General features: G+C 52.4%; 1 protein-coding gene across 1 annotated transcript in view; it reads right to left on the bottom strand.

Moving 5' to 3' along the window:
• The window catches only part of IGSF21 (immunoglobin superfamily member 21), a 241,910-nt gene that overhangs the window by 132,992 nt on the left and 94,524 nt on the right, over positions 1-14,394 (bottom strand). Inside the window, exon 2 of the mRNA XM_088790243.1 lies at positions 2,558-2,670. Within this exon, the coding sequence (XP_088646369.1) occupies positions 2,558-2,670 (113 nt within the window). The remainder of the gene's footprint in view (positions 1-2,557; positions 2,671-14,394) is intronic.

Below are 14,394 nucleotides of genomic sequence, written 5' to 3'. Positions count from 1 at the left end.
GCATTTGGCTCCAGTGGGCAATTTGCATGTGATTTGCATACATCTGCATACCCCCTCCTGAGGCCTTCAGTCAAAGGATGTGAAATGAAATAAATTAATTAGTGCAGCCTACCATAGCCCAATATGCCAGGCCTAACACCCATAAGAGACATAACTGATTCTTAAAGCAATCCATGTGGTCGCAGACTAGGGTGAAGAGAGATGGGGTCAGGGTTGGTGGGATAAATAGGGATTCTCCGCATTGGGGGTGGAGAAGGAGAGGGAAAGTGTCTGTCTGAGCTGGAAGTTGGACATTTTCCTTCTGCCCTAGCCCCATCCCCCATCCTCAGAGAACACAGAGTTGAGCCACCTGCAGGTCTGTCCCGGCTTCCTACACCTGGGCCAGGCACCGGTGTTGTCCCCACCCTCGCAGCTACCTCTGCAGAGAGATTTTTACCACTGTGATAAAGTGACATTCCATTTCAAACAAGGGTGAGGATACTTGCTCCAAGGGCTGGAAAAGCAGTGAGGTGCCCACCGGTGTTTTCCTGTCTCCAAGCTCCCTCCCCCCTTCATCCCCGTTTACTGTTCCCATTGGGTGTCCACATTTCTCTCTGCCAGCGGGGCAGGTCTTTCAATACCCCCACTCCAAGCCCATCTACGAAGGGTTGAGAGAGAGAGAGCTGTGGGCCCTTCATTAGCAGCGAGCTGGAGTTAACCTACCCCAGTCCTTCTGCCAGGCATTAATGAGATGCTTGCAGTGTGTATTAGCCACGCAGCTACCATATCATGTAAACACGTCTCTTGGTGATTCAGCTCAGGGCACTATTTAAAATATGCCTTGACTTTCTCCAGGTTCACCGATCTATCCAGAGTGGAAGCCTCATCGAAAGCAGGGGTCTTGCAGGGTATCAAAAGTCAGGTTTATTCCTGTGGGGCCTAGGCTGCCGGGAAAGCTTGAGTGGAGGGCCCTAGAGGAGATTTTAAGTGGGAGGGGCTACAACGTGAAGATGGAGACCAACGATTTTGGTTAAAAGGAGCCCAGGTCACAGCCAACAAATCAGCAACCACCAGCTAATGATGAATCAAAGACCAAAAACGCACAAAGGAACAGCAAGGACAGGATGGTTTGAAGCAAGACTGGACCATAAGCAAGGAGATTGACGGGGACAGTTCTTTGTCACGGCCATGAATGGTGTGACCCAGCAGATTTCATGTACTGTGCAGTGGACGTGGATGTAGCTTGAAGGAGCGAAGGAACCCATTTTAGATGCCTGATCACCAAACCGTGCCCACCGCGCCTCCCCCTCTGCTCCCCACCCCCTACCCTTCCCCTTCACGCTTCATCGCTCCATCCAGAGCACTCCATTTGACTGTGTCTTCATTGGTTTCACTTGAAAAAAGGGTGATGCAGCTTGCAAAGGTGAGAGAACTGTTCATTTAGATCAGGGGTTGGCAAACTATGACCCAAATTTGGCCATACCCGCCTACAACCTGTTTTTGTCTGGTTTTCGGGCCAAGAGTGGTTTTCAACCTTTTTTCATGGTTGAAAAAAATAAAAAAGAAGAAGACCATTTTCTGACACATAAAAATTACATGAAATTCAAGCCTGGCCTCCATGAATAAAGTTGTATTGGAGCCCAGCCATGCCCTTCCCCTGACACCGTGTCTGTCATTTTCACACGACATCAGCAGAGCTCAGTAGTTGTGACAGAGACCATATGGTCCCCAAAGAGGAAAATATTTACTGTCTGGGCCTCACTGAAAAACTTTGCCAACCCTTGTTTTAGATCATAGAAGGGGGAGTTCGCCGCACCCATTCTCAAGATGGTGGTACGCTGCTCTGTGCAAACCTGACATTCATTGCAAGACGTATATCAATGCCAGGGGACCTTCTCCTGAGCCCAGCCAGCCCCGACATCCTGGTGGCAGAGGGATCAGTCTGGAATGCCCAGTCCAGACACAGGGACATTCCTCTTGGTGCCTGAAAACACCACCACTTGTGCCCAAGACCCAGAGCTGGTCCTTCCATTGCCAACACCTGAGCCCTGGGCAGTTGGGCAAATGTACGTCTCTAACAACATCCCTTCTCGGACCTAAACGGAGGGTGCCAGACGCCAGGACGAGTCCGATATGTCATCAGATTAGAAGACTGACTAGGTCTGTAATTCGATTTGGGAGAACGCAGGACGACGTCCTGTTCTTCCCTCTCCTCTGCCAAAAACATTACGGCCAAACCCCATGCCTGAAATTCCACCTTTGACATTTCTTTGCTGCCACACTGCAACCAGGGCCCACGTGTTCTTAGCAACTCATACTGGGTACTAACGGGGTTCCCCGAGCATAGCGGTATATTAGGCACTCAGCACCAGAACCAGGCAGAGCCTAAGAGCAGAAGAGAGACGGGGCAACGCGGTCTGTAGGAGGGTTTCGGCAGAGGACGGGGACCTGGTGGAGGGCACGGCATTGGGGTGGGGCTGAGGACATAGCTAAGACTGTGAGGGTCTCCAGAGCAGGTCTGGGGGCGCTACCGTTAGCCCCAACTGTGGGCAAGGAGAGGACAGTGGCGGTGACTTACCCGGTACCACACGATTTCGCGCATGCGACCATCGGTCTTGAAGTTACACTTCAAGGTCACGGCATCACCAGCCACCACGGGTGGGAGAGGCTCAATGTTGACAGTCAAGTAGCCTATGGGAAAAAAAAGGAGAATGGGGAGTTGAGGGCACGAGGTGATCAGGAGGGTTGGGCTGACCTGCTTGGGGTGGCGGAGAGAGCCGACGCAACTGTAGGGGGCGCTGTTCGCATTGTGGTCTATGTGGTTGGTGACGGCCTGAACGGAGCTCATCACCCTCTTCTTCCTTTCTCATCGATATCTCTCTTTCCGGCAACCTCCCGGGCTCCTGTGGATCCCTTCAAACCTAAAAACACCTCTTCTTGGGATGAATTTTCCTGTGAAAGTAGGACACGCTGGCACGGAAGGAAGCGCCTCAATGTATTTCTACAAGATTTCCCAGAGAAACCATTGTGTGGTCAAACACTACACTTGCATCCCGCGTTTTAGAGAGTCGCGACATGTGGTAGTTAGCCTGCTAAGCCCTACAGGAAATGAACATGCTAAAGGCATTTAACCTAGTGCTTCCAAAGCTTTGAGCAGGGGTCCGTTAGCCAACCCCAAAACCCCATCAGCATCCTATGCAGCCAGAGTTCTGTGAAACCCATAATTGGGATATAGTGTCCTAGGTGTCCAGACCCCTGCATTCCCAGCCTCATAACCAAATTAGTCCTGGTGAAAAGGAGGAGAGTCCTGAGGAACTGCTGTTTACTGCCTGAACCCCAAATCTCCCATTATATACCCTGTCACCCAAGGGGAGAGGCAGTTCCAGCCATGCGCCATGGGGGAGGCGATGTGGTAAAAGGTGATAAAGCTCTGACTGCCTGGAAAGGCGTCTCAACCCTCTGCAAGTACCAAATGTTGCCTCCAGCTGTCCCCAGGAATCCCTGGGACTCTTGCCCTGGTGCCACGCCCTGGGGAACACTGCTGCCTTCATGCCAAGTCCAGCCTAGTGAAACCTCGCGCTCTCTCCCCTGCCTGCCAGAGCCCTGTCCCCGATGGCTGGGTGCCCACTCCAGCTTGGTGGGGGACCTTCTTGGGCTGATCACCCAGGCTCATCTGATTGGCTTCCCACCAGCTGATGTCCAGCCATTGATCTGATGGATCAATGCAGTCCAATCGTCTTAATGAGAAAACTAACCAGGATGGGCTCGGGGATTTCAATTGTGCAGACAACCTGAGCGGATCAAGCCCAGGGACCTGACCCCTGCTTAGAACGTAATGGTTACAACACTCCAGGAAACAAACAACAGCAAACATCGACCTGGGGATAATCAGTGTGGAAGCTGGAGTCAGACTCAACCTCCGTGGTCCAAGACTTCAGGTCCCAATGCCCAGAGTGAGGCGGTAAGTTGTGGGGCTCCCCGCAGGTAGCCTGTAACATAGGCTGGAAGCCAGGCTCACAGGAAGCCCCAGAGCCTGTGTGGTCTAAGAGACCAGAGCCAACTGGAAGGACCAATCTTCTGCTCCTCTTTGCCTCATACATTCAGCCCCAAAGTTTGTTCCCACCTGCTCTGAGCCGGCCCAGGGCTGGACCCAGGAAGCAGGATGCTTGAGCATTGTACTGCCCTCCAGAAACACACAGTGGGGATACACATTCACACTTAGTGGGGTGAGTCTAATGGTAGGATGAAAATGGGGGTCTATGGGAGGGCAGAGGGGAAACATGGCCCAGCCTGGACGATCAGGGAAGTCCTCAAGTCCAGCCAGGTCCCAAAGCATGACAAACAAGGAGGCTACCCTGAGGAGGATGAACTCCAGGGAGAGAGGAGACTCTGGGGCAAGTCAAGTCCAAGTGTGAAATAGTAATAACGGCGCACATTTCCATGGCACCCGTACTGAGCCAAGTACTGGGCTAAGTGCTTAATACACACACACCTATTTCATTGTCACCACCATCCTGCGAGAGAAGAACTAGTATCATTCCCACTTTCCATGGGGAAATGGAAAAGTGAAGTAACCTGCCAAGATCACACAGCTATAAGTGGCAGAGCTGGCATTCGAACCCAGAACTTCTGTTATGACCACCACGTTCTATCCAGTCTCTCTAGTGATGGGAGAGGTGAGAAAAGGGCCAGCAAACATTTCATATCTCTCCCAGAGGAGGACTACTTGGGGGGCCATGGCAGGAGCCCAGGACCTGATCCCATCTGCTACTATTCCCAGCCTGAGGATGACCTCTTGGCTCCCCTTTCCAGTGGGGCTGCCCTTGTCTGGGGAGGGGGTGGTGTCTCACCTTTGAAGCTATAGCTAAGAGCTGAGCATTATCAGCCCAGATGGCTGAGGAGCTCAAGACCAGAGAAGGCCCCCCTCTGACCGGAAGGAGGCTAAAAGGATACATTCTGGGAGGCATACATCTTCCAGTCCACTCAAGGTGGGGGCAAGTGGGAAGAGCCTGTGAGGCAAGCCGGGGCAGGATGGGGGTGTCAGCTTGCAGGGTCACCATCTGTTGGCAAGCCAGGGGGAGTTATAGGTGTGAGGCTGGCGGGGTTTCAGGAATGGTTGCACATCTGGTAACCGGTGGTAGTGCCAGGGGCACCCATGGGTGTAGCAGATGTCTGGGGCAATGGGACTCACAGGGGCATGCCAGGCTGAGAGCAGAGAATAGCCAGCCCACGGCACAGTGGAGAGAGGGGGTCCTTGGGACCCCAGAAGAGGAGAGAGAATGAGGAGGTGGGTGCATGAGGGCGGTGGTTCTGACGCCTTAGGACAGTGTTTTCCGGAATGAATAGAGAATAAGGAACTTCTGAGACGTTTCAGGCAAAAAGATTTCTAGTAGCAACTAAGTGTGCAAAACATGGGGTTAAACAAAATTAGACAGGTTCCTTTCCTTCAAGACTTCTCAAAACCTTTCTCTCCTTCCTTTTTCCTGTCTTGCCTTCATTTGTGAAAAACTATTGATTGAGAAACTTTTCAGTACCAGGCCGCGTTCTAGGCACTGGGGACACATGGGGAGAACAGGAACCTGCTCTCATGGAGCTGATGCTCCAGCAGAGCAGACGATAAACAAACAAACAAGCAAAGGGAACCATGTCAAGTGGTGCTAGTGGAATGAAGGGTACGTGTAAATCAGGGTAAAGCAGCAGAGAATAATGGGGGTGGGACTCCTCTGGATGGGGTGGCCTAGGGGACCTCTCTGAGGAGACCCGAATGAAGAAGAGGGTGAGCCACGTGGGTAAGTAGAGGGGAGCATTCCAGACAGAGAACACCACACACATGCACAGGCCCGGACACTGGAGTGCGCTGAGTACGCCGTGATTCTCCACATTTGGGCCATGGTAGATTGTTTTGTAACACTGTACCCTCTGGAGCCCATGTTTGGCTGAGCACCTTATAGACTAGAATCAGGGCTGGGATGAGGGGGAGGCAAGCGAGGTGTCTAGGGTGCAAAATGAAAGGAGGCCTCCACTCCTACTGCAGGACCCTGAGTCCCGCTGGCTTCCCCCTCATCCTGGCCCTGCTAGAGGCCATTGGAACAAACTTTAGGAAACACCTCATTAGGCTGAGGCAGAAGTGACTGTGTTTCCCGTTCCCTGAGGTCCCCTACTTGGAGCCACAGAGGATGGGGGCAGGGTGGGCCACTCCTAGCTGAAGCTCCTCCTCATCTCAGCCCTGGGGGAGCTGATGGAGCAGGCGCCCGGTGCCAGGGCAGGTAGAAGGCCTCTGCTCTAAGGATTGAGACCTCCTGCCCTGGCACACGCCACTTTCCAGTTTTCCTAGCACTTTTGCTCCCAGGTTCTCATCAACCGCTGCAGGCCTTGTAAGATGCTGCGATCACTGCGTATGTCACGCTGGAGTGCCATTATCCATTTGCACGTCTGCCTCTCCTTCTGGAATGCGAGTTCCATTAATATCAGTAGAGTAGGAACATCGGAATCAGACAAGTGCTGCTTTTTGAGCTTTCTTATGCGCCCGCAGTCTCGCGCCTCACACCACCCTGTGAATATTCCCGTCACCGAGGAAGCGCTGTGGTTCAGAGCCGGAAAGTGCTTCCCTCAATACCGCTGCGGTGTACGTGGCAAAGCCGAGATTTGAAACCAGGTCTGCTCGACTCTGAAGCCAATTTCTTTCCACCACCTCTGCTACCACCCGGAGCTGAGTTATGTAATGTGCTGAGGTCATGAGGGAATTCTGGGGGTAGCCCCCACCCCACATTTGCCACTGCACTGACTACATCTGCACCAGGAGTCTGGCTCTCAGATGGGGCGGGACAGCCCATGCAGGGACCAGAAGCGCAGGCCCAGAACTGCACACTGAGCGGCAGACGGCAAACACAGTGGTCTGGGGCTGGCTGGCATCAGGCTCAGGGAGGGATGGTGGGCAGAGGGGAGACCCCACTCCCTCAGGACTTGACATCATCGCCTCTCAATGACCTGTGGGCGCCCCACATCTCTCCTATCCATGGCCAGACAAGCCTCAGACGATGCATGGGCTCTAAGCCTCAGGGCTGGAGGAAAGATTACTGGCTGGGATGGGCAAGGGACAAGGTCATGTTCTGACAGACGTACCGGGCGAGGAGTGGATCAACACCTGGATCACAGGTGAGAAATCACCTTCCCAGTCACAGACACACCTGGGCGAGGGGACAGCAAGGATTCATGGCCAAGGCGTTCTTGGCAAAAGGAAAACACAGGAAAGTTCTTTGCTAGGTCCAACCGACATTCTTCCAGCTCCTATTTCACCTTCGAATACTCTGTATTGCTTCTTTCTCTGAAAATTCTCTCTCTCACTTTCCTTGCTTCTCCCACCCACCTGCCTCCAGCAAATTTGAAGGCAGTTAACTGGTTCAAGTTTCTCTCTAGCACTCAGCCGTGTCCCGGGCGAGGGATTTGGCCCCCACTGGACTCAGTTTCCCCACGTGGAGTGTGGACATGGGAACAATTCCGGGGTCCAACGTGGTGAAGCATGTCCTGGGGTTGTATTCACCATGAGCCCTGCCACCCAGGTGGGTGTCCCTGAGCAGGGTGAGGCGGTACCACACGTCCCAGCCCCCAGACCTCTACTTTCTCCCATTTCCCACTGTTGAGGAAAGACGGTCTGGGGTGGAGGTGGGAAGCGTGTGGTCTGACATCGGGAAACTGGGTAGGGAGTGGAAGATTCAGACATGGCCAGCTCAGCCAGACATCCCATCTGGACTGGGATCAGAGCCAGGAGACCCAGGTGGAATCCCCCCTCCCGCAAGACAGAGGACAGAATGCCAAAGAGAGGTGATCCAAGATGGCCTTCGGCGGCCAGGACCCCACATCGAGCCTGCAGGCCAGTGGGAAGGCACAGCTAAGCAGGCAGGTGTAGGGGGAGATGCAAGTGGATGCAATCGAAAGAGCACAAGAGACATGAATTGTGGGCTCAGCCATGCTGCCAACCAGCTCTGGGACCTCAGGCAGGTTGTCGCCTTCTCTGGGCCTCAATTTCCTCTTCTGTAAAATGAGGGGTGAACTGGATGTTTAGGGCCTTCCAGCTCCAATCAATCCCATGTCAGATGTTAACTGAGCCCAAATCTTGCCACCATCACTCCTGGTACGACTCAATGCTATTTCTCTGAGAAGTGAATCTGCCAATTACTCAGACACCAGCTAAAGACACAGCTCTGTCTTTTTCAGCATTAAATTTGCCACCAATCAGCCCCAATGCGTAACCCACCCACCCCCACATGCGGTATCAAGACGCCGGATCAGGGTGGCATGGATTCATCTTAACTAAGCAGTTCATTATCCCCGAATGCCACCATCACTCTCCCCTCTATCTCTGACAGCATTTATACGACTCCCGTTAAGATACATTTAGCAAAATCACAGGCAATATTTAGGAACCAGGCGCCTTCCCAATGAGGTGGTGACAAATAGCTCCTCTGTCCGGAAACGCGCCTTGCAATATCCCAGCAGTGCTCCCCTCCCCTTTTCCAGCTCAGAGGGGATGTTTCTAGAGGGCCAGCTCATGTCTGGCTCCAGGGAGGGACCGGAATTGGCAAGGGTTCCTGTGGGAGGACTACAGTGAAAAGAGACATACATCATATGAGGGTGACCCGATGTCTCAGTCTGCCCAGGATCAAGGGATTTCCTGGGACAAGCGTGGCAAACTACAACAAGTTGGTCAGGATACAGCGGTAGCTCTGTGCCCTGACACCGTGGGCCACGGGTGGCTCTGGGTAACTCACTTAAGCCTCTTTACCCATTTCAGTAATAAGGGGAACCATGCCTCCCTTAACCAACTGTCAGGACAAGTGAGTACAAACGCTGACCTCCTCTTCGGTGCTCGGGTGTTCAGTAGATGAGGGTGTCAGTTAAGGAAGTAACTTGTGAGATCGAGATTTGTCTTGGACTTCCTACATCCATTCACACCCTTCACTCGTTCTCCACCAGCAGCCAGAATGATTTCTCTACAGTACACACCCCTGGGCTTCTAGGGCCTTCTGAGCTTCCCTTTGCTCCATAGGAAAAGTTGCAAATGCTCTCTGGGGTTTTCTGGCTCTGCCTAGCTCTCCAGATCCTCACGCCCCATCCAGTCCTGCTGTGTTCTCTTCCTCACGTGCAGCTTCTCTCTCACCTCTGGGCCATAGTACGGCCGCCCCGCTCTGTCCCAAGCCCTCACTCTTTGCTTGGGTAACTCCTGTTTATCCTTCAAGGATGAATGAAAATCACTTCCTCAAGAAGACTCTCCCTGACTCCCCAGGCTATCTCGTCCCAAACACCCTCCCCTTCCTCCCACTAGAGCACGGCAGATCACCAGGAACTATGCATACAGTACACATGCACCGCTACACAATGCCACGAATGGTTTCCACTCTCCATGTCACCCATGTGCGTAGAATCGTACCTGGATCAGAGCATGCACTGAATGAACAAATAAATCCTGCCCATCCCCTAGACTGCTCCATCATTAGAGTGGACGGTGTTCCCAGGAAGGCCTTCTCAGAGTACCTCGTCTCTATGGGCCTTGTCCTGGGCAGTCCGACACCCCCCCAATCCTCAGGTGCCTTCTGAACCTCCTTTCTGACCATATCTTCTTGGACTGGTGTTGGCGCCCCCTTAGAGTATCTCATAGCCAGAGTATCCCCCTGGAGGCCAGGCAGGGGGACTATTTAACAGAGGAAATTGGCACTGGGTGGGGAGTGGTCGCCCCATTAGCGATGGTAGGATCTAAGATAAAATGTAAGTCAGCAGACAGAGCAGTGGCTACAGCAAAGACCATAGGTGACAGAAGCCATGAATTGAGGCGGCAGAATCCAAGGGTAGTAGCTTGTTGAACCACCGTACAGCAGGGCCCTGCAGCAGGCAGCTCCGTCAGGCTTGGTAAGGAGGGCCACTGATTCTGAAAGTAGTACTCCTCCATCGTGCTCAGGAGCCCCTCCCCCTTGATTTCAAATGGAGAAGCGGGAAACAGTAGTGGGCAGAGGGCTTCGGTGACCAGAAGTACACAAGAAATCTTGCTTGGGGTGTAATGGGATCAGATACCAGGTTAGGCCAGCAGGACACAGCACCTCCCCAAGGAGGCAGTGGAATGACTGATGGATGAGTCCATTTTCAAGTTCAAAGCCAGTAGAGGGTGCTAGGAAGGCCAAGAAGATGTGTCTGAGAATTTTCCAGGACCTTGAGAGACTTGAGGCTAGATGGGTGAATTTCTTCCATCGCATCCTTGACATAGAGTCCTGTGAACTCAGCCCTGGGCAGTTACCTTGGCCCAGAAGTGTCTGCCCAGACTTGTGTGTCACCCAAGCCATCACTTGTTGATACAAAGTAACTAGAGAAGAATCAAAAGCAATGAACTACCACCTTTCTATCAGAGGGCAGGGACTGTGTCTGCCGTCAGACTAGCATGGACTCCCTGAGGGCAGGGACTTCTGTGTCAGGAGGTGGAGCAGGGAATCCGAGGAGAACAGTGTGGACCACACCCAGACTTGACCTGGGGCAGACAGATGGTCAGGGAGAGGCAGCAGCTGGATGTAAAGTGCTGCCAGGGTGGACTGTGGGAGTGAGTCACATTAATTCCTCGAGCTACCCTTTCCCTTCTGTGGGTCTGGGCTTGATCTCCATGGGACAACAGGAGCCCCATGCCCTGCCACTCATGAAGAAAAAGGTCACCCCGTCTCATGAAGAAAAATACCATAGCATGGCACTGATGACAGTCTCCTGGGCTTCCCGTGCCACATACGTACTATCATAATAAATATTATTACAACAAGCCAGTTACTGGAACCATATCTTCAGGCAGGTACAGAGGGTTCTGTGAAATACATCCTTCCATGCTGGCCTAGCAGGTACTCCAGCCAGCATGTCCTTAGGAGCAGAAACTGGGGCGAGAGGTGGGACAGAGAGAAGAGGGGGGCTTTCAAGAAAAGAAAGCCTCTGAGCCAAGAGGGGAAGCTAACAGCTCGTCTCTAAGATGATCAATTCTTCCTCTCAAATCGATCTCAAAACCATCCGTGCCCTACACCAATCCTACCTTGGACCCTCACAATCCTCCACAGGACGCTGCACAGCTGGCTCGCGGGACTCTGGCCTCCAGCTTTCTCCCTCCAATGCACCCACCACACTAGAGTCTCAATGATATTTCTCAAACACAAATGTGATGTTGCCATCTCTCTGGTTAATGCCATTCAATTTCCCCACCCCATCGCCTTCCAATTCAAGATCAAGTTCTGTCAAGAGCAAGACTCGGTCATGGCCAGCCAGGCCCCTAATGATCTCGCCTCTTTTGGCCTCTCCAGCTCAATCAGTCTCACGCCATGTTTGTGCTACCTTGCCACCCACCCACCAGCCCTTCCAGACCTCAGGTCCTTCTTGTTGCCTGTGCTGTTTCCTCTTCCTGGAATGCCCTTCTCCTCTGAATTCACCAGGTGACATCTGTACACATCCTTCCAGGTTCAGTGCAACGGTCACCTTCTCCCTGATTTATATGAGTCTGATACTCCCTCTCCCGAGCTCACAGCCCCTAGTAAACATCAGCCATAGCCTGTCCACATTACGTTGTAATATAAGGTATGTTCTTTGTATGTGTCTCCTCCATCAGACTGGGAGTGTCTTACGGCCGGGGACCGGGGTTGCATCTCCACTTCCCTCTAGCATGTTTGGCACGTGTACTGCACGAATACAGTAGTGCATGAACCAGAGGTGAACACGGCATGTGACAGGGCTCCGTGAGCCATGTAGCCCTGGAACAATGTGGATCATGCCACGGCCCAGGGTCCTGATGTCACATCCCGGATCCACAGCCTTCTTCCTGCTGCCTTTGGCATGAAGTCCAAAGCCCTTCCCCTGACGCTCAGGGCCTGTCTCCTCCTCAGCTCATCTCTGGTCCCTCTGTCTTGTGTGTGCTGAGCCTCAGCCATCCTGAATTCCTGAGAACTCCCCAGATAATGCCAGGCTTTGTCTGGTTACGGGGCCTATGTACCTGCCATCGTCTGCTTGGAACAGCTACCATCACTTGACCCCCATCGATCTGATAAACCCATAACGTCATTTACCTTAGGGGCCTCTCCTGACACACACTCCAACGTCACCTACCACCCCACGTGCCCCTCTCACAGCATCTACCACAATCCTGACACACTGCGTGGTGACATCCTGTTCTGGACTGTGAGCTCCTGCAGGGCCCAAAGCCTGTCTCAGGAACTGCATTCTCAGGGCTTAGCATGCTGCTGACACATGGCTCATATTCAGGGCAGAATGAATGAATGAATGAACAAACGAACTCATGGATAAACAAATACATTCTACAGACATCTTCAGCTGGCCTCGCTTGGTTATAACATCCAATTCTGTTGGGGCTGAATGTTTTTTGTCTTATTGTGCTATGAATTTCCCACCTTGAAAGAACATCTAGAGAGGAGGGCCCATCCTCACTCCTGGTTCTCACCTCCAGCAGCCCGCTCAGCTCTGGCCCATCAGGGACCTCAAACACTTGGCAGCCTTTGTAGCGCGACGTGCCTGCGACTTTCAGGTGTCCATCCCTGGCCCTGACGTCCCGGGCTCTCTGAAATATACCCCCTCTGTGATCTCCAGCCAGCGAATGCAATTCCCCTGTCAAAGGCAATAGATCCTCAAAAGCCTTGTAGTGTTAATGTATTATTCACGACACATGTATTATTTATCATTAGTTTGTTTATTTATTATTAATTTGTGTTTCATTATTGATAATGATGTGGTTGTACTGTTAATAAGAAGGGCTTGAGAAGGCTGTTCTACGGCCCTTTGTGGACACCTGCTGCCCCTCTGAGTCCCTGGAAAGCCAGAGTGGGGCATGTTTCATCCCATTTTATGGATGGGAGATACTGAGGCCAGGGAAGGGAGGACTTGTTCAGTCAGTGTTTTTGCCTCTGAGATGTCTGCAAAGGAAGGTGGTGGGACTTGGGAAAAGCTTCATTAGGCAGCACGTCCCAGGTTGACAACAGGGCTGATGGCATAGATTCCTGCAGGATACTGATGCTCGACCTGCCAACAATGTCTCCATCTGGATGGACCCTCCTGTTCTCCTGCTTGTCCCAGTGCCTGCTTTGCACTGCACGTGCTCCCCAAACTCATACAGAATGCTGGGTGCTCCCCAAACCCCATTACCTTTGCCTCTCAGGTACTCAGCCCGACTACATTTCCCATCATCCCTTGCAGTCGGTGGGACCATGTGACTAAATCCTGGCCAGGGGAATGTGGCTTCCAGGCCTGGCCCTTAGAAACCTCCCATGTCATCCTCCACACCCTCTTTCTCCACCTGCTGCTTGGATAGATAGGGTTCTGAGGGCCTGGACGAGGGCAGAGCCATACGATGGAAAGAACTTGGGTACTTGAATGATCGCAGAAACAATGTCTTCCCATTGCCCCCAGCAGTCAGTGATATGAGTGAAAAATTAAATATTGTGTTACGCCACTGAGATTCTGGACTGCTTGGTTATTTGACTAATACATTCTGCTAATATATTGCACAGAGTAGGCACTCAGTAGGTTCTTGATGAAAAAACAAGTAAATGAAAAAATAAATGAAGAGGCAACAAAATAAATCAATGGGTTGGGCTATACTGCCATTGAGTTGGATTCCCAAACCGTGGCCCCCCAACACAGAATATCACAGGGAAGTGGCCTTCATGATCTTGAATTCAAACCCTTTCGTTATATAGATGGGTAAGCTGAGGCCCAGAGAATGGAAAGTCACGGAGACAATTAACTGGCAATTTTCATACCAGGACCCAAGCCCCTGAAGCATAGTCCTGTGACCCTTCCAACCACACCAGCGTTTTGTCTTTGACTGTCTTTCACCTGACAGCCTGCTGTTACCCTCTGGAACTTTCTCTGTGTCCTTGAGAGTAGGTGAGGGGGAATCACAATTTCCTTATCCCTAGGTCAGTCCAGCGTCCACAGAATAGGCAGAACTGCTGGCAGGAAGAGGGAGGAGAGACTGAAGTGATGCAGGCTGCCTGTGAGAAGCCCTGACAGCTATGGCTGTCTCTGCAGTGCCCTCTCTGGGGCCAAGGCCCACCAGGTCCAGCCAACAATAGAGAAGCCACAGATAGCAGCAGGAAGAAAAGGAAACAGCCCAGACCTTGAAGCCAAGGGCCTGGGTGTAGCCCTTGTTCTGCCCAGGGCAAGTCCCGCCCCCTGTCTGGGCCTCAGTCAACTCACCTGAACGAAGGGGCTCCTGGTGCTTATTTCTCAGGGCAATAGTGATGCTGAGATCAGAGGCTAGAGGGGAAAGTGATCGGAAAAGCGGACAAGTGATTGGAAACGTTACTCTCCTTCTTTGCACGGGGACATTATCAGGGACCACTGGTGCCAAGAAACTATGACCTTGGGCTTGGGAACCAGACAGACCTGGGC

The sequence above is a fragment of the Rhinolophus sinicus genome, chromosome 14 (genome assembly GCF_057876585.1).
Source record: "Rhinolophus sinicus isolate RSI-liver-muscle chromosome 14, RSI-T2T, whole genome shotgun sequence".
NCBI lineage: Eukaryota > Metazoa > Chordata > Mammalia > Chiroptera > Rhinolophidae > Rhinolophus > Rhinolophus sinicus.
Note: the sequence above shows the minus strand (reverse complement) of the source record. Positions and strands in the feature narration are given on the sequence as shown.